The sequence below is a fragment of the Harpia harpyja genome, chromosome 5 (genome assembly GCF_026419915.1).
Source record: "Harpia harpyja isolate bHarHar1 chromosome 5, bHarHar1 primary haplotype, whole genome shotgun sequence".
In the NCBI taxonomy this organism is placed as follows: domain Eukaryota; kingdom Metazoa; phylum Chordata; class Aves; order Accipitriformes; family Accipitridae; genus Harpia; species Harpia harpyja.
Window position 1 is genome coordinate 31,100,122 of NC_068944.1, and position 18,555 is coordinate 31,118,676.

The 18,555-nt window shown below is 43.3% G+C and overlaps 1 protein-coding gene across 1 annotated transcript in view; it reads right to left on the minus strand.

The window, feature by feature from the left end:
- Window positions 1–212: 212 nt before the first annotated feature.
- The window catches only part of LOC128142184 (opsin-5-like), a 28,418-nt gene continuing 10,075 nt past the window's right edge, over window positions 213–18,555 (minus strand). Inside the window, exon 5 of the mRNA XM_052788059.1 lies at window positions 213–1,152. Coding sequence (XP_052644019.1) covers window positions 541–1,152 — 612 coding nt within the window. The 3' untranslated portion in view covers window positions 213–540. The remainder of the gene's footprint in view (window positions 1,153–18,555) is intronic.

Genomic DNA, 18,555 nt, shown 5'->3' on the forward strand with positions numbered 1-18,555 from the left:
TCATCTCAAAGCAAGGAACAAAGTGACCTATATCTCCCAGCAAATGCAACATATGCAGACATCCAGCATCACTTCTTGGAAAACAGGCATTTCAGTTAGCATCTACCTTTTCAGTTGCTATAACAATTAAACCAGCATAAGCTTGTCCTTTTAAAACTGTGCATTGAGTTATTTCTTTTGAACAGACAGAATATAAAATGTACATACTCTAGAAAGGGTAATAATGCTTTATGGAAAATCTCTCAATGGTTAGTGTATTCTTTTGAAAACAGAGTGGAAGGACATTACAAAATGCACTGAGGATTTGTCTGACATAGTTCATGATGTGAACACAGTTAGCACAACGTACTTAAGTTGGCATGGCAAGAGACATACAGTATTTATAGCATGTCCATGCTGCAGCAAGAGTCCCATCAAAGAGTATGAGAAAAAACAGGAAACAGTCTAGAAAATGGAGTAGTAGAAGGACTCTTTAGGAAAAGTTACATTCACAAATCCAGTATAACAACATTACTGTCAGAGGGCTTCATGCAAGCAGCTCTAGAGGTCTGTAAATGTACGATGCACAGGTAATGCTTCCAAGGTGATTTCCAAGGTATCAATTTCAATGCTTTTTTCTCCCCGCACAACCACCTTTACTGACTTCTTACTGCCTTGTCTCGCTTTTGTTTGGAGGTTGCTCTCCAAGGACACAGTTTCTTGAGGAGGGCATTCCATAGCGCTTAGCCTCTCCTGACAGCATTTTGGATAGCTTTGAAAGCATTCAAGAGTATCACTGTGCTTTTCACGGGGGAAATGAGAACGTTCTTCCACAATTGGCAGAGAATTACAGCTGGATTCATTTTTGTCCTTAAATGTTCTCAGACTGGTGTTCAAAGTTGATCTGTAGCTCTGCGGTGCCTTGACACAAAAACAACTTCTGATGCATAACTGTTGAAGAACTGTGAAATCTTTGGTGATGGTGTTTCGGAAATTGGGCTTCAGGAGGAGATAGATAACTGGATTGTAGAGTGTGGATGACTTTGCAAAGACAGCTGGCACAGCAAAGGCTAATGGAGGAATCTTATCTATCGATCCAAAAGCCGCCCACGTGGCAATGATGGCATAAGGGCTCCAGGCAGCAAAAAACCCAATGCACACAGCAACACTCAGCTTGCAGAGAAAAAGAGAAAACACTGAGTTAAAAAATTCCATGCATGAGAAAAATACCCACCAAAATAGTATATGCATAAAAATATCACCTGATTGAACCTCCTTGTTAAGTGTCCCCAAGTCTTCCATCATACCTCAACTGCTCTCCAAATGCGTATTTGTCTAGCAAGTTAATTCTGTCTGAAACTTAGTTGTGCCTGAAGCTTCAGAGTTAAAATGTATCTGCTACTACATTTCTCCTCCTCTTCACTAAAGTGCTATGAAAACTCTTTTTACACCTAAAAGGAAGCCAACCTAAAGAAAAAGATGTTATTCTGGGGAAACACTTGTCTGGATTGCAAAGCCATTCCTATCTACTGTCCAATTCATAAGCAATATTGATTTTCCTGGCTAAAGAAAGTCTTCCATAGTTTTACTATTGGTGCTCAGCTGGAGCCACACACAGGCATCTGACAGCAGAAAACTAGATTAATCCTGAAGGTGAATCAAATGCATTAATTTAAGTTAACTCCTACCACACAATTGTTTGTCCTAATAAACTCTATCAAGAAAGCTTTGAAAGGCTTTATTTAAAAAAAAATATAAATCTGTTGGGTTTTTTTATATAAATTATCACAGTGATACATAAAATGGAAGAATAAATATCAGATCTGCAATAAACATAAACCTCAAGAAATCTAAAGTAAACTGTAAGCATCAGCTTGTATAGGAAGACTAACCTGCTGGGCATCGTTCTAAGCACTTCTTATAACTGCAGTGCATACGTGAAGACAGAAACAAGAATATTCATGCTCTTGAAGAAGCTTCACAGGTCCATTTTTTTCCCAAAAGTGTGTATTTTCAAATAAGGAAGACTGTAGAGAATCCATTCCATTTAGAGTAGTATTGGATCCACGGGAACAGAAGAAAATAGGTAAGGAAAGTACTTTTGTTTTCAGCTGCTAATCATGCCACCTGCCTGAGCTGCCCTCTGCAAGTGGGAGTACAGAACTGCTAACTAGCTCAGCTGACTGCAAATCCACCACTTCTCTCAGTGGGGCTCTGCATATAGATTCAAGGTTGCAAAAATCATGGGGTTTTTTATTAAGACAGATGACATTGTTGTGTTTAGAGTGAGAATGAAAGAGGCCCTGAGCACTAACACCAGAGAAACTCACATTAGACTTTTAAGGCATAAAGAGCTCCTCCAAATGCTATTATTTTCTCCCTAAGTTTAACAGTCTCACAAATTTTATTTTGCAAGGAGAAATGCATGGTGATTGCCAAGAAATATGTATCACAAGTTTTATGAGGAATGTCTGTGGCATTTAACTGTTCTTTCTGTTAAGCTAAAATCTGTTTATGAATTTGTGTATGTCTCTAGAAAGCCATCCAGCTATAATAATAGTGACACAGGAGAAATTTCCCATTTATGGGTGATATGGGTGATAACCATTTAAAGCTCTAACCTGTTAGAGCTCACATAAAGTCCAAAGTTAAAGTGATTTGACAGAATTGAGGAACAAGGTATTTTGACAGAATGAGACTAGTTAGGAAACGATGAAGAGGCAAATCCACAAGATGGGGTGAACTTAATTTTTCTCTTTGTTTCCATAGCATTCCATTTCTTTACATCAGCTTAAGGTCTGGCTCTACCTATGGTTATGCTGCTGCCATATGCATGGGTTTTGTAATCCTCAGCTGTCCGCAGCCAGTATTCAAGACTGAAACTAAAAGCAGTCTCTGCAGCAAGTAATATGCCTTTGTCCTTTAGAATCACATTAAGAAGGAATGTACATTAGAATCAATTGGTGCATTTCCCAGATGACCTATTTATGGTAGCAATTAATCTTTGGGATTGCGATAGGCTTTACATTGTTCCTCTGAAAAAAGATTTGGCACATATTTTCAAGGAGCTCTCAGCCAGCTTCCCGAACTGCATCAATACAGTTCCTACAGCAAGCAGGGGATTAATCTTGCATAACTCGAGCTATCCAAAAGTTTATATGCTAAATCTAAGCCAGACTAGGTTCTTTATAACATCAAAGGAAAGAGAGACATATCTCCTGAAAGCAATTGATATTATTCAAAGATCTATGTCTAAAATAGATGCGACAGATTGCTCTCAGATCTTTGTCACTGACAATTTTGGGGCTGTACTTAAGACAACTAACTTTTAGCGAAACACAATTAGGCAAAAGGAACCCCCTTTGAGATATCTGAGCATATCAGCTGTACGTATACATACATGTATGTAGAAAGAGACTTTGTTATTATTATTTATATTGTCATGCCACATATTGAGAAGTCTGGAGTTTAGTACAACAGAGTTTGGACAACGCTTAACACTTTCTGCCCATGGTAAGAAGTTTCAAGCCAGGTGTTCGATGAAGTACCTCCATCTCCTTAAGACCAACAAAATGACCAACATGGTTCCAAGAAGACAGGTGTGAGGAGTGGGCTAAACAGTGATGCCAGCATGAGATGATTTTCATAAGCACAACAAAAGAGGGGCTTTTTAATGAGGTAGATATGGGGCAACTTTGTGAACTTTCATGAGAAATTCACCAAAGGGCCAAACCAAAGGAAACCTTTGTCTTTTTGTCAGCAAACAAGAACAGCAGCATTGCATAAGGACAACAAATGGGGAAACATTGTATAGCACACTATACCTTCAAAGACATGTCCTTTCATACACATTCTTGGAGACATGGTGTATTTGTATAACCATATCTTAGCTACCTCTGAAATACTACACATGCAGTGGTCAGTTTTCCTAAAATGATCAGAAAAAGATTATCGAATGTACACTGTTCCAGTGAATCTAGAGAGGAAACAAAGCATAACGAGAGAGCCATAAAGAGAGATTTCAATTACCTGCATATAAACTGGTCAAAGACAATAGCAGAAAAGTTTTGAAAGCAAAATAATTTTTTCCACAAGCTCTCTTACTGTAAGGGACAGAGTACTTGTGAGTGAGCATTCCTTCTTTCCTACTCGTTCATACTTAACTTTGCCAATGACTTCTAAAATATCAGTGCACAATACAGTGGTCAAAGGTTACCTAAAAATATAAGTAGCAGGATAGAAACAAAGCTACATCGGTTCTGGAATTCAGGCCTCAATAACCAACTAGAATTCTGTGAATATGTCAGAAAAAAAACCTTCACTTCTGCCTCAGGTATGTTATTTCCAATGATGAGTTCATTTTACCCCCGAAATGGTTGTTCAGAATAAGTGATCTCAGCTAGAACTAAATCTGGCCACTATTGTAAGGGACAACAAAAAATGTTTTTACAAATATGTTAACAGTAAAAAGAATCCCAAGGAGAATATCTATCCTTTAATGGATACAGAAGGGAACGTAGCAACCAGTGATGAGGAAAAGGCCGAGGTACTTAATGCCTTCTTTGCCTCAGTCTTTAATAGTGAGTCCAGTCATCCTCAGGGTACTCCACCTCATGAGCTGGAAGGTAAGGATGAAGAGCATAACATACCCCCCTTAATCCAGGAGGAATTAGTTAGGGACCTGCTACGCCATCTGGACACTCACAAATCTATGGGACCTGATGGGATCCATCCAAGAGTACTGAGGGAACTGGCAGAGGTCCTTGCCAAGCCACTCTCTATCATCTATCAGCGTTCCTGGTCAACAGGGGAGGTCCCAGAGGACTGGAAGCTTGCCAATGTGACTCCCATTTATAAGAAGGGTCGGAGGGAGGATCCGGGGAACTACAGGTCTGTCAGCCTGACCTCGGTACCGGGAAAGATTATGGAACGGTTTGTCCTGAGAGCACTCACATGGCAACTCCAGGAAAAGAGGGGGATCAGGCCCAGTCAGCATGGGTTTACGAAAGGCAGGTCCTGCTTGACCAACCTGATCTCCTTCTATGACCAGGTGACCTGCCTAGTGGATGAGGGAAAGGCTGTCGATGTTATTTTCCTAGACTTCAGCAAGGCCTTTGACACTGTCTCTCATGGCATACTCCTTGAGAAGCTGGCGTCTCGTGGCCTGGATAAGTGCACTATTCACTGGGTGAAAAACTGGCTGGATGGCCGAGCCCAGAGGGTCGTGGTGAATGGGGTGAAATCCAGCTGGCGGCGGGTCACGAGTGGTGTTCCCCAGGGCTCGGTGTTGGGCCCTGTTCTGTTTAATATCTTTATTGATGATTTGGATGAGGGGATTGAGTGCACCCTCAGCAAGTTTGCAGACGACACCAAGTTGGGAGGCAGGGTCAATCTGCTTGAGGGTGGGGAGGCTCTACAGAGAGATCTGGACAGGCTGGATCGATGGGCTGAAGCCAATCGTATGAAGTTTAACACGGCCAAGTGCCGGGTCCTGCACTTCGGTCATGGCAACCCCATGCAGCGCTACAGACTTGGGGAAGAGTGGCTGGAAAGCTGCCCGGCAGAGAAAGACCTGGGGGTGCTGGTTGACAGCCGGCTGAATATGAGCCAGCAGTGTGCCCAGGTGGCCAAGAAGGCCAATCGCATCCTAGCCTGTATCAGAAACAGCGTGGCCAGCAGGAACAGGGAGGTGGTTGTTCCCCTGTACTCGGCACTGGTGAGGCCGCACCTCGAGTACTGTGTTCAGTTTTGGGCCCCTCACTACAGGAAAGACACTGAGCTGCTTGAGCGTGTCCAGAGGAGAGCAACCAAGTTGGTGAGGGGCCTTGAGCACAAGTCTTATGAGGAGCAGCTGAGGGATCTGGGGTTGTTCAGTCTAGAAACGAGGAGGCTGAGGGGAGACCTTATCGCTCTCTACAACTACCTGAAAGGGGGTTGTAGTGAGGTGGGTGTTGGTCTCTTCTGTCAGGTGTCTGGAGATAGGACAAGAGGAAATGGCCTCAAGTTGAGGCAAGGGAGATTTAGGCTAGATATTAGGAAAAATTTTTTTACTGAGAGGGTTGTCAGGCATTGGAACGGGCTGCCCAGGGAAGTGGTTGAGTCACCATCCCTGGAGGTATTCAAAAAGCGAGTGGACAGGGTACTCCAGGGCATGGTTTAGGGGGCATGGTTAATGGTTGGACTCGATGATCTTGAAGGTCTTTTCCAACCGAAATGATTCTATGATTCTATGATTCTGTGATCTGTAGATTTGTTCTTTTATTTCATTAACTGACAAAGGCCACACGTCAGCTACGTACACCAGGGAGAACTGTGCATAAGTGAATATGACTTTGACACTATGAGACAAGTCAGCTACCCTGTGTGATTAATCACTGTGTGATTAATTTGATAATCTTTATGCTATACTTGATGGACAGTTGTCAGGTCTGGCCTTGGGTTTCCTCCTGTGAAGGTGATACCACCTGAGGCAGCAGTCAGCTATGCATCACTACACAACGAGGCCCAGGGAGGACAACAGGCATGTTAGACTATAGCCGAGCCTTTTCATAATTTCACTCAGGACTTGAGCCCAACTTCTCTCATTAAAGTAAGGAAAAGTATATTGCTTAATTTTAGGCTCAGCTTATAACACATAGCTGCTAAAATTGCGGTAGCAGCAAACTGAGCCTCTATAGACCACAAGGAAATCCAGTGTGAAGTTGTGTGGCTGATTAAGGAAAAATGTGACAATGTAATTTAGAAAAACATGTGCAGGCCTCGTAGAAAGGCATAAAAAAAAATTAGTTGTTATGGAAACTGTTCCAAAAGGCACTAAGTAATTCATTACAGTTTGTAGAAAATAGAGTCAAGGTTTACAATCCAAAATCCCTTAGTGTTAATGGAAAGATGATTTTAATGAACTATAATGGACTTTCTCTAATGTCTTTATTTTATCATGGAAATAGAAAAGCAGCTTCAGCTCTGAGTTATCTTTTCATAACTGCACATATCTATGGAAATTTCTAACACTTTTCCTTATCAACATGACCATCAGCAGTGCCCCATTGTTGCTCTGCAGTATTATGACTAAATGCCTTCTTCCCACATCTTGCAAGCCAGATTTTTATTTTAATTATTTGTATCTCCACACAAAGACCTCACAGGCCAAAAGAATCCCTACAGTCCTGTGCATCATACAGGGACATAAGAAAAATACCATCACAGTGTACATAGCATCCCCTATGCACTCTTTCTGACTGGGATGTTTGACATAACATGGAGTTGACCAAGTGTAAATCATTTCATAAAATGTAAAAGTTCATATAAATGTAGGTATATAGCAATATAATAATTTCCCAAGGTAAGACAAGAAGTGATTCACCCTCGCTCTGCCTGTTAGCCTAGACAGGACTCTAACGTAGCTTGTGAACAATATGATTTGGCATATAGGGATTTTCAAAAATCTTTTTAAACTCTGCCCTTGTGTGTAGGCAAATCCTATATACAAAAACCTTCTTAAAAAATATCTCCTGGAGATGCAAATAAACACAATTACAAATGAAAAAAATTTCTTTGTGTCTGTAAATCAAGCACAAGGATGTTTTTCACATACCAAATATAACAGTAGGTGACACTGCTCAGAAATTTACAGGCAAAAGTCTCTCTTGGGGAGTTATGATTGAGCTGGAACATGGGGAAAACATGGTTTATAAGAAGAGCTTCACAACAAAGAATACAAGTTATAGAGGATATTTTTACATTACAGATAAGCAGAAGAAGAACATAGGTATTCTACACTTGCAGCATTAAGTCATCTTTGTAGTTACATCTGCAGCTGGTGCATGTCAGTTCACTCACACAGACTGGAACAAGCCCTGGCTGTTGGCACAAGCTCAGGATCTGATTCAACTGTTTCAAACTAGATGTTTATTGGAGTACGTATTGAATAAGACAGGGTGAATTCAGCTTGTTAACATGTTTAAGTAAATGATGCTTTGTAAGACTGAACCACTGGTGAGAATATCCCTGATGCAATGACACTCAGCCAGTCACCCAGGCACAAAGAGGCAGCAGTACCTTGCTGTCATCCTACCAGAAACAAAGTCGTGTTACTTGTTCCCATGAAATAAGCGAAAACTATGCACATGTACAAATCCTTCACAGCTTCCCTCTTAGGATTACTGTAAGTTTCTTTAGTAAGAACACACAATGCTTGGAAAAGATACTGGCTTAAGGTAAGTGAAAAACAGATTTTATCAAATCATGTATTTTGAAAACTAATCGAAAAACATAAACCACTTCATCACTGTGGTTTTTATTAAAAAAATTATTACAACAGAAATATCTTATTTGAATCCTTGCTGTCTAACTTCTAGATGTCTAACTTGTGGAGCTGGTTTGCCCCATGTTTTCAATAGAAAATGACTCATTTCCACATGCAAAAGCATATATGCATTTGTGTACATATTTACTAAAATTATAGAATCATAGAATCATAGAATCATAGAATAATTTCGGTTGGAAAAGACCTTCAAGATCATCGAGTCCAACCATTAACCATGCCCCCTAAACCATGCCCTGGAGTACCCTGTCCACTCGCTTTTTGAATACCTCCAGGGATGGTGACTCAACCACTTCCCTGGGCAGCCCGTTCCAATGCCTGACAACCCTCTCAGTAAAAAAATTTTTCCTAATATCTAACCTAAATCTCCCTTGCCTCAACTTGAGGCCATTTCCTCTTGTCCTATTTCCAGACACCTGACAGAAGAGACCAACACCCACCTCACTACAACCCCCTTTCAGGTAGTTGTAGAGAGCGATAAGGTCTCCCCTCAGCCTCCTCTTTTCTAGACTGAACAACCCCAGATCCCTCAGCCGCTCCTCATAAGACTTGTGCTCCAGGCCCCTCACCAACTTGGTTGCTCTCCTCTGGACACGCTCAAGCAGCTCAATGTCTTTCCTGTAGTGAGGGGCCCAAAACTGAACACAGTACTCGAGGTGCGGCCTCACCAGTGCCGAGTACAGGGGAACAACCACCTCCCTGTTCCTGCTGGCCACGCTGTTCCTGATACAGGCTAGGATGCGATTGGCCTTCTTGGCCACCTGGGCACACTGCTGCCTCATATTCAGCCGGCTGTCAACCAGCACCCCCAGGTCTTTCTCTGCCGGGCAGCTTTCCAGCCACTCTTCCCCAAGTCTGTAGCGCTGCATGGGGTTGCCATGACCGAAGTGCAGGACCCGGCACTTGGCCGTGTTAAACTTCATACGATTGGCCTCAGCCCATCGATCCAGCCTGTCCAGATCTCTCTGTAGAGCCTCCCCACCCTCAAGCAGATTGACCCTGCCTCCCAACTTGGTGTCGTCTGCAAACTTGCTGAGGGTGCACTCAATCCCCTCATCCAAATCATCAATAAAGATATTAAACAGAACAGGGCCCAACACCGAGCCCTGGGGAACACCACTCGTGACCCGCCGCCAGCTGGATTTCACCCCATTCACCACGACCCTCTGGGCTCGGCCATCCAGCCAGTTTTTCACCCAGTGAATAGTGCACTTATCCAGGCCACGAGACGCCAGCTTCTCAAGGAGTATGCCATGAGAGACAGTGTCAAAGGCCTTGCTGAAGTCTAGGAAAATAACATCGACAGCCTTTCCCTCATCCACTAGGCGGGTCACCTGGTCATAGAAGGAGATCAGGTTGGTCAAGCAGGACCTGCCTTTCGTAAACCCATGCTGACTGGGCCTGATCCCCCTCTTATCCTGGAGCTGCCGTGTGAGTGCTCTCAGGACAAACCGTTCCATAATCTTTCCCGGTACCGAGGTCAGGCTGACAGACCTGTAGTTCCCCGGATCCTCCCTCCGACCCTTCTTATAAATGGGAGTCACATTGGCAAGCCTCCAGTCTTCTGGGACCTCCCCTGTTGACCAGGAACGCTGATAGATGATAGAGAGTGGCTTGGCAAGGACCTCTGCCAGTTCCCTCAGTACTCTTGGATGGATCCCATCAGGTCCCATAGATTTGTGAGTGTCCAGATGGCGTAGCAGGTCCCTAACTAATTCCTCCTGGATTAAGGGGGGTATGTTATGCTCTTCATCCTTACCTTCCAGCTCATGAGGTGGAGTACCCTGAGGATGACTGGACTCACTATTAAAGACTGAGGCAAAGAAGGCATTAAGTACCTTGGCCTTTTCCTCATCACTGGTTGCTACGTTCCCTTCTGTATCCATTAAAGGATAGATATTCTCCTTGGGATTCTTTTACTGTTAACATATTTGTAAAAACATTTTTTGTTGTCCCTTACAATAGTGGCCAGATTTAGTTCTAGCTGAGCTTTCGCCTTTTTTTTATGCATACATCTGCTTTAATTGTACATGCAAAATCCTTTGGAGTATCTAAACTTGTTAAAAAAAACAGCAAAATACCTTTTTCTCACGCATCTCTAATCACGCTGGCAAAGGAATATGTATTTTTGCATGTCCAGTCCAGATTTCTCAATCTGTCCATCAAGTTTATAAGAATCAGAACTAGAAACACAACACACCAACCACGCTTGATACATTCAACAAATCAAATTCTGAAACTACCCACGTTTTTCCACACCCCCACCCAGGGAAAGTATTTGTCACTTCCAATCTGCTTCCAAATAACAATGTCTCCTGGCCTATAGAGAACTACCAACATCTAGAAACAGATTTCCAGATTTGCACTTATACTGTACAGGAACCAGCACAAAATGCATGAGCATTCTCCTCATTTTTTGCTTTCACCTTTCCCTTAACACAGTCACCAAGGTAATTTGCATTAAACTACCCATATTGTAAAGCATTACTCATTATAATTAAGAGAAAGTACATGAAGAATGAGAATATATGCATCACAAAAAGTCTATTTGTCTATACATTTAATTACTGCTGTGAAGCATTATTTCAAAGTTATGTTCCAGGCAGGTTTCTAGCAACTCATTTTGGCTGAAAGGATTTTAAAAGCCTTGTAAGTAGTCTTAGTATGAATTTGTCAGCTATGTTCAAAAAACCCAAACATATCATATGCCTCAACAGCATTTTCTAAAAGTGAACTAATATGTAAGTGTCTGGTCCTCAGTGCTGCAAGTCTGAATCATTGCCCATCTTTCCCACGGGTTGGGTCCAGTTTGTTCTGGCCAGTACAAACAGATGCAAAACATGCTTACTGCAAAAGTGGCATCAGTGAGTGTCACCCCGAGCCGCATGCATTTTTGTATCCTGAGGAATTATCTTGGCAGGCTGGACTGTTTGCATTAGAAAACACGCTGTAGTGGGTTTGCATGGCAAGGTTTTGGTAGCAGGGGTGGCTTCTGTGAGAAGCTGCTAGAAGCTTCCCCCATGTCCGACAGAGCCAATGCCAGCCAGCTCCAAGATGGACCCGCGGCTGGCCAAGGCCAAGCCCATCAGCAATGGAGGTAGTGCCTCTGGGATAACAGATTTAAGAAGGGAAAAAAAGTTGTAGCAGGCACAGAAACAGCAGCTGGAAAGAGGAGTGAGAACATGTGAGAGAAACAGTTCTGCAGACCCCAAGGTCAGTGAAGAAGGAGGGGGAGGAGATGCTCCAGGCACCGGAGCAGAGATTCCCCTGCAGCCCGTGGGGAAGACCATGGTGAGGCAGGCTGTCCCCCTGCAGCCCAGGGAGTTCCACGTTGGAGCAGATATCTACCTGCAGCCCACGGAGGACCCCACGCAGGAGCAGGTGGGTGCCAAAGGAGGCTGTGACCCCGTGGGAAGGCCGCGCTGGAGCTGGCTCCTGGCAGGACCTGCAGACCCGTGGAGAGAGGAGCCCACGCTGGAGCAGGTTTTCTGGCAGGACTTGTGACCCCTACAGGGGACCCACACTGGAGCAGTCTCTGCCTGAAGGACTGCAACCCATGGGAAGGGACCCACGTTGGAGAAGTTCATGAAGAACTGTGTCCTGTGGGAGGGACCCCATGCTGGAGCAGGGGAAGAGTGTGAGAAGGAAGAAGCGGCAGAGACGTGTGATGAACTGACCCCAACCTCCACTCCCCATCCCCCTGCACTTTTGGGGGGGGAGGGAAGAAGGGAGGGGTGGGGAGAAAGTGTTTTAAGATTTGGTTTTATTTTCTCATTATCCTACTCTGATTTGATTGGTAATAAATGAAACTAATTTCCCCAAGTCGAGTCTGTTTTGCCCATGACAGTAATTGCTGAGTGATCTCTCCCTGTCCTTATGTCAACCCACGAGCCTTTTCTTATATTTTCTCTCTCCTGTTCAGCTGAGGAGGGGAGTGATAGAGCAGCTTTTGCTAGGCACCTGGCATGCAGTCAGGGTCGACCCACCACAACATGAAATCTAGGAATGTTGTGAATCATAGGAGTTTCCAGAATAATAATTTCAGCCCAAACTGCAGCCCAGTATTCTAGATTTAGTCAGAAGCCAGAAGTCTCACTGGGCAGATTTACGTCCTTAGTAGGGCAAACAGATTTGACATCACAGACACTGAGCAGAGGAATTAAGATTGACAATCACTAAAACATGCTAAGATCCTGTTAAGCATGACATAAAAGCATCAGCATGAGAAAAGTCAATCTAATCATTCATCGGCATTCATTTAGTACCAGACTGCACCAAGAGGAGTATTGCAGCCCTGGAGACAGGATGGGGCACTGTCATGGTAGGGGTGGCAACAGGCCAAGAGCCTGCCTGACACTGGCAGTTCTCTTGCTGGAAAAACTAAGGTGATATCACTCATTTTCCTACTTAAACTATTGTGATGGGTTAACCCTGGCTGGATGCCAGGTGCCCACCAAAGCCGTTCTATCACTCCCTCTCCTTCTCAGCTGGACAGGGGAGAGAAAATATAACAAAGAGCTTGTGGGTCGAGATAAGGACAGGAGAGATCACTCACCAATTACCGTCACAGGCAAAACAGACTCAGTTTGGGGAAAATTAACTCAATTTATTACAAATCAACCAGAGTAGGGTAATGAGAAATAAAACCAAATCTCAGAACACCTTCCCTCCACCCCTCCCTTCTTCCCGGACACAACTTCACTCCCGGATTCTCTACCAACCCCCCCCCCAGCGGCACAGGGGGACGGGGATGGGGTTTACGGTCAGTTCATCACACGTTATTTTCTGCCGCTTCATCCTCCTCAGGGGGAGGACTCATCACACTCTTCCCCTCCTCCAGCGTGGGGTCCCACCCACGGGAGACAGTCCTCCACGAACTTCTCCAACGTGGGTCCTTCCCACGGGCTGCAGTTCTTCATGAACTGCTCCAGCATGGGTCCTTTCCATGGTGTGCAGTCCTTCAGGCACAGACTGCTCCAGTGTGGGTCTCCCACGGGGTCACAAGTCCTGCCAGAAAACCTGCTCCGTGGGCTCCTCTCTCCACAGATCTGCAGGTCCTGCCAGGAGCCTGCTCCAGCGCGGGGTTCCCACGGGGTCACAGCCTCCTTCGGGAACCCACCTGCTCCGGTGTGGGGTTCTCCCCAGGCTGCAGGTGGATATCTGCTCCACCGTGGACCTCCATGGACTGCAGGGGGACAGCCTGCCTCACCATGGTCTTCCCCACGGGCTGCAGGGGAATCTCTGCTCCGGTGCCTGGAGCATCTCCTCCCCCTCCTTCTTCACTGACCTTGGTGTCCGCAGGGCTGTTTCTCTTACATGTTCTCACTCCTCGCTCCGGCTGCCGTTTTCCTTCTGTCCCAACTTTTTTTCCTTCTTAAAAATGTTATCACAGAGGCGTTACCACTATCACTGATTGGCTCGGCCTTGGCCGGCGGCGGGTCCATCTTAGAGCTGGCTGGTACGGGCTCTCTCGAACACAGGGGAAGCTTCCAGCAGCTTCTTACAGAAGCCACCCCCGTAACCCTCCCACTACCAAAACCTTGCCACACAAAGCCAATACAACTATGCAGACATAAAGCTTTCTCCTGCATGGTGCTACTCAGCCAGGCACAGCTGGTAAAGAAAAATTAACCCCCAGAACCTCTCCCCAGCACTCCAGCCATGTTAAAAAGGGACTCCACCTAACAACTAACATGCAGTACCTGGAGATGTATCCTGGACACGAAGACTGGGTTTTATAGTCTCATTGGCTAAACTGCTAAATAAAATAAGATCAGGGACCACTGTCTGTATCTAGCACAGACTAGTCACATCCACACTGCATAGTGTTGGGCCTTGGGTGTCACCAGCATTCTCTTGTAGCATCTTAGTGGGCTTAAGACATAATTATTGGGGGTTCGGTGTACATTTTTTCAGTTCAAAGTGGGTTTATGGCATGAAAGAGAGTATTTGTTGCATGCCCTAGGAAGGGGCATTAGGATCATGTTACAGTGCAGATGCTGCTGGGATAGTACTAGCGAACTGTACAAGAGGGAACTGGTACAAGACAAATGTGCCACAGCCTTGCCCACATCACCTTTTAGGAACAGTCCTTGGTCTGCGCTGTCCCCTGGCCTATGCCTGGGCATGGGTAGAAACCCCATGAGGGAGCATGCTAACAGCTATGGAACAGGGCAATCAGTGGGCCGGTGCTTGTGGTCCTTGGCCTTCTTTTCTTTGACAATGCAGAAATTGCCACCATTTCCTGCTACAACTCCTCAGATTCGTCTGCTTTTATCTGCTGCCTTTTGCTTCCTAATTTGATAGGAAGACATTTGGGTTCCCAGTTTTCTGGGTCTGCACTCCTACAGCATCTAACAATACCGGCTCCTTTGCATTCTAGTGACATTTGTTTCCACAACAAAATAATTTTCAAATACTCTAAAATTCAAGGAAACAGATACGTACCTTACACCTGTGATACTAGGCTGCCCTAAGGATTCAAGACTAGTTTACATGAACCAGCATTTCAAATAACAAGTGAAGATTTCAATATAGTTAAAAAATTATGGATATTAAGATATTAGGAGCCATTGCTGATCATTTTCTTACCTTGTCATAGCCCAGCATGGAGCTATAACTGCAAACTTTTAATAGATGTCATGTTTAGATAACAGTATAATAATTACATAGTGGGCTTGCTTTTTAATTATAAAATATATAAATACTGAATTATCTATATATCTGTTGTAGTGTGTAATTTCAGCAAGCTTTAATGGAGACCATGTAGATGCTTTAGATCATTCAGTCCTTAACATCTACACTTCAGCATGTATGTCACTATTTTAGCACCTGCATACAATTTCGACAGCTGACCGTGTGTCAATTCTCTGTAAATTCCACCAAATCAGTACAAGCTGCAGATCTTCAACCAGCCTGCAGAACTCCTGTTTAGGTCTCCAAATATAATGCAGTAGCTTCAAGGTAACAGCCAACCTTTATATTTAAAAATTTCATCTACAGAAGAATAATATTGTCCAGAAATATGCAGAGAATTTGATAATATATTGTGAGAGTTGTGTAACACTTTCTTAGCTACACTTCACCCTCAGTATAATGAACTCCCTTGGGCCTCGGATGAATGTTTGCTATACCAACAGGTTCACTATAGCAAAGAAGATTTAGCAAATTCTTCTAACTAGATAATAAACTGACTAAAAAATATTCACTTACACCTGATCATTCTATACCTGTATGGAGACTACAACATTATTGCTTAAGGTTGTCAGGATTATCAAGCATATCAGTAAGAAGGAGCAATGTACAGAAGGCATGGAAAAGAGAGTTTCTGGTCGAGTTCAGGAAAGATACTTCTGAGTTAGGCCATGGACTTACAAAACCCTGTGCCCCTATGGATCTTTTAAGAAGAGAAGAACAATTGTAGCCTGTAGACACAGATGAGGTAAATCTGCATGCCGTCAGGGCCAGTCCATCCAACACACCTGAGACCAATGCTAGGAATACACAGGGAAGCAAATTTTCAATGAATTCAGCATCTTGCATGTCTTGACTTGAAGTATTTCTCTGTACAACAGAGAACCTTGCCAGCATATGGATGTTCCGGGTACAAAAATATTAATAAAGGGTACTTCATTGTAATATTTAGAATAGAAAGTTAGAAGTAAATTTTCTGGGTTTTAAGAAATATATTGCAAAAAGATTTTGAATAAGAAGTCTTGAGCATTAATGAATTAGAAGAATCAAGTCTTCCTGAGATTATGTCATTTAAATTGAGAGGACTACATGTTGTCCTTCCTGTGAATCATATGTGGTCCACCATTTGTCTCTTATGTAGAACCTTTTGATTACTTTGGCAGCCAAATTCATTCTTGTCTGCAAAACAGAAAAGAATATTTGCAGCAAGTGCTTAAGTTTTCTCAATTTATTTATGCAATATGCTTATTGCAGCAGAGCCTTAAAGAATTCTCAGTTCCCAGAGGCTGTAAAGGAGAAATGGGCTCTCAGAAGGTAATTAGATAAGGCTATGACAAAGCCCATAAAATGCTTTCTTCTTTCCTTTCACTTTTAAAGGAATTGTTATGGGTGAAGCTATTCTGCTGAGAATAGAAAGTTTTTCCTACAAATTGTTTCTGACAGGGTAAATGCAACTATTTTCAAAATCTTTGAGACTTAGTCCAAATACATGCTTATAAGCAGCAGATTAATTCCACTGATTTTTTTATTCCTCAAGGGACTATTATAACCTCTACTTTGTTTTTCTGCAAAATAATAAGCCAGTGAGCCAATGCACTGCTAAAATAGAGGAAGAAGTAAAAGAAATTAGAAATTCACAGGCTAAGCTTTGAAAATTCATGTCATGAATTTTACTCATCCCTTCATTCAACAAAGCACAAAAAAGTAAAAACAGTAAACTACTGTTACCATGGTTCAGAAAAGAACACCTGATTCATATCAGTGTCTGCTCTAAAACAAGTCAATGGGCCTCTTTCCAATGATTACTCTGCTCTCAAGACCTTGGAACAGACCTTTGGCAGCATTTTTTTAAGCCATCTGGCATTATTTTGTTCACTTATTCTTTTGTACATAGAGACAGCATCTCACTATATCTGCTCAGCTTAATGGTGCTGAGTTGTGAAAGATAAAGTTAATTCCTTTTCAACTGTCTTGCTAAAATATGACAAAAAATATTTTCAATGCTATCTAATTGCTACTGGCCAAAATTTTTTGGTACCTGCCTATTTATTTTAAAGTGAGTCCTATGATTAGTACAAAGCTTACAAAAAGTATACATAAACGGATATGCCCTCTCCTGTACTCAGGCACTACTACATATTGCCTATATCTTAAGTAGAAACAGTGCTGTAATGTAGCATAAACAAGTACACATTATTTAAAATGTGTACTTCAGCTAGGTATCTTCAGTGCAATCCATTCTCCTTGCATCATGGACTACCTTGGTTGTCATGTAGATGGGATCATTATGTGCATCCCGCTGAATTAAATACTTAAAAAATTAAACATAGTCTCTATTTGGCCTGCCCTAGGGCTACCTAAAGCGCACAGGTGAGGAAGATCTAGGCTCCCTTGGAGGAAGAACTCCAGTGCTAGATTTAGGGCCAGATCTCCTCGTGGGGGTTTACACCTACAGAGCATATACAAAGCTGGATTCTGCCCTTCCTTGTCACCTCAGCAGAACTTTTTCTACATCTCATGATTTGCAAAAGCAAAGTTTTGTTCACAGTCAGTATCCACAAGTACACATGCATCATACACCAGGCAAAATCCCAGCAAGCCTCAATGACCATGGGAACCAGCTTGTCCCAGCACCCACTCCCATCTGCTGAAGTGCAAGGGGTCTTCCTAAATTTCACTAAGGATCTTACCAGTGTATCTTAGGCCAGACGCCTGCACAAACAGCTATAATGGCTTTATTCTCAGAAACCAAGGAGCACCCAGTGCAATTATGAAAGCTGGGAACATAGCCTTCTCATTGATCTGGGTCATAGATGATAATAGGAGAACATAAACGTATAATTACTGTTCCCATCATTTGATATTTTCCCTCTCTTATTTTGATACTATGGTTTCAGTCTCCTTTTTGAAGGTCATTTTTCATCAAAATATAGAAACCAGTACTAAAAGGCCATCATTTTTTTCTTTAGTGTCCTCCTAGGACACCAGGGAGCTATGCACCCCAGAGCAAGGTCTAATAAACAGTGTGCCATAGAGAAACCACTGCTTCAAAATTTCTAAGTACAGTCACTACGGTAATGTCTGAACAGGATGCTACCCTTCTGAGACAACTAGCTCAGCTGACATGGAGCATGATGGACAAAATGGTTGTCATCCCTTGATCCAGCCCTTGGTCACCTAAGATCTGCTAGTTCATCCACCACCATCTGCCAAGATGCTGCCTGTCCCCCACAGTGGCTCACAAAGATGAAGACAGGTTCCTACAAATCCCTTCTGCTTACTGAATTTATGTTAGTCAGGTAACATGGACCCCAAACTCAGCCTCTGGGTCCTTGAAGACTGCAAGACTCACACACCCAATCTCATGGACCAGCCGCTGGCAATGCTCATCTAGCTCTTTCTTCAAAAGCCTGCAAGAGCAGAAGCCTCTATTAGAAAACTGCAGACTGTCTCTCTGTGCAAACTTTGCTGATCATTCAGGGCACCATAAGTAAGAGCATACCAAAGCCTGGAGGCAGAAATATGCAGGAGGCAGAAGCTAATGGGCTAAGCACCAGGAA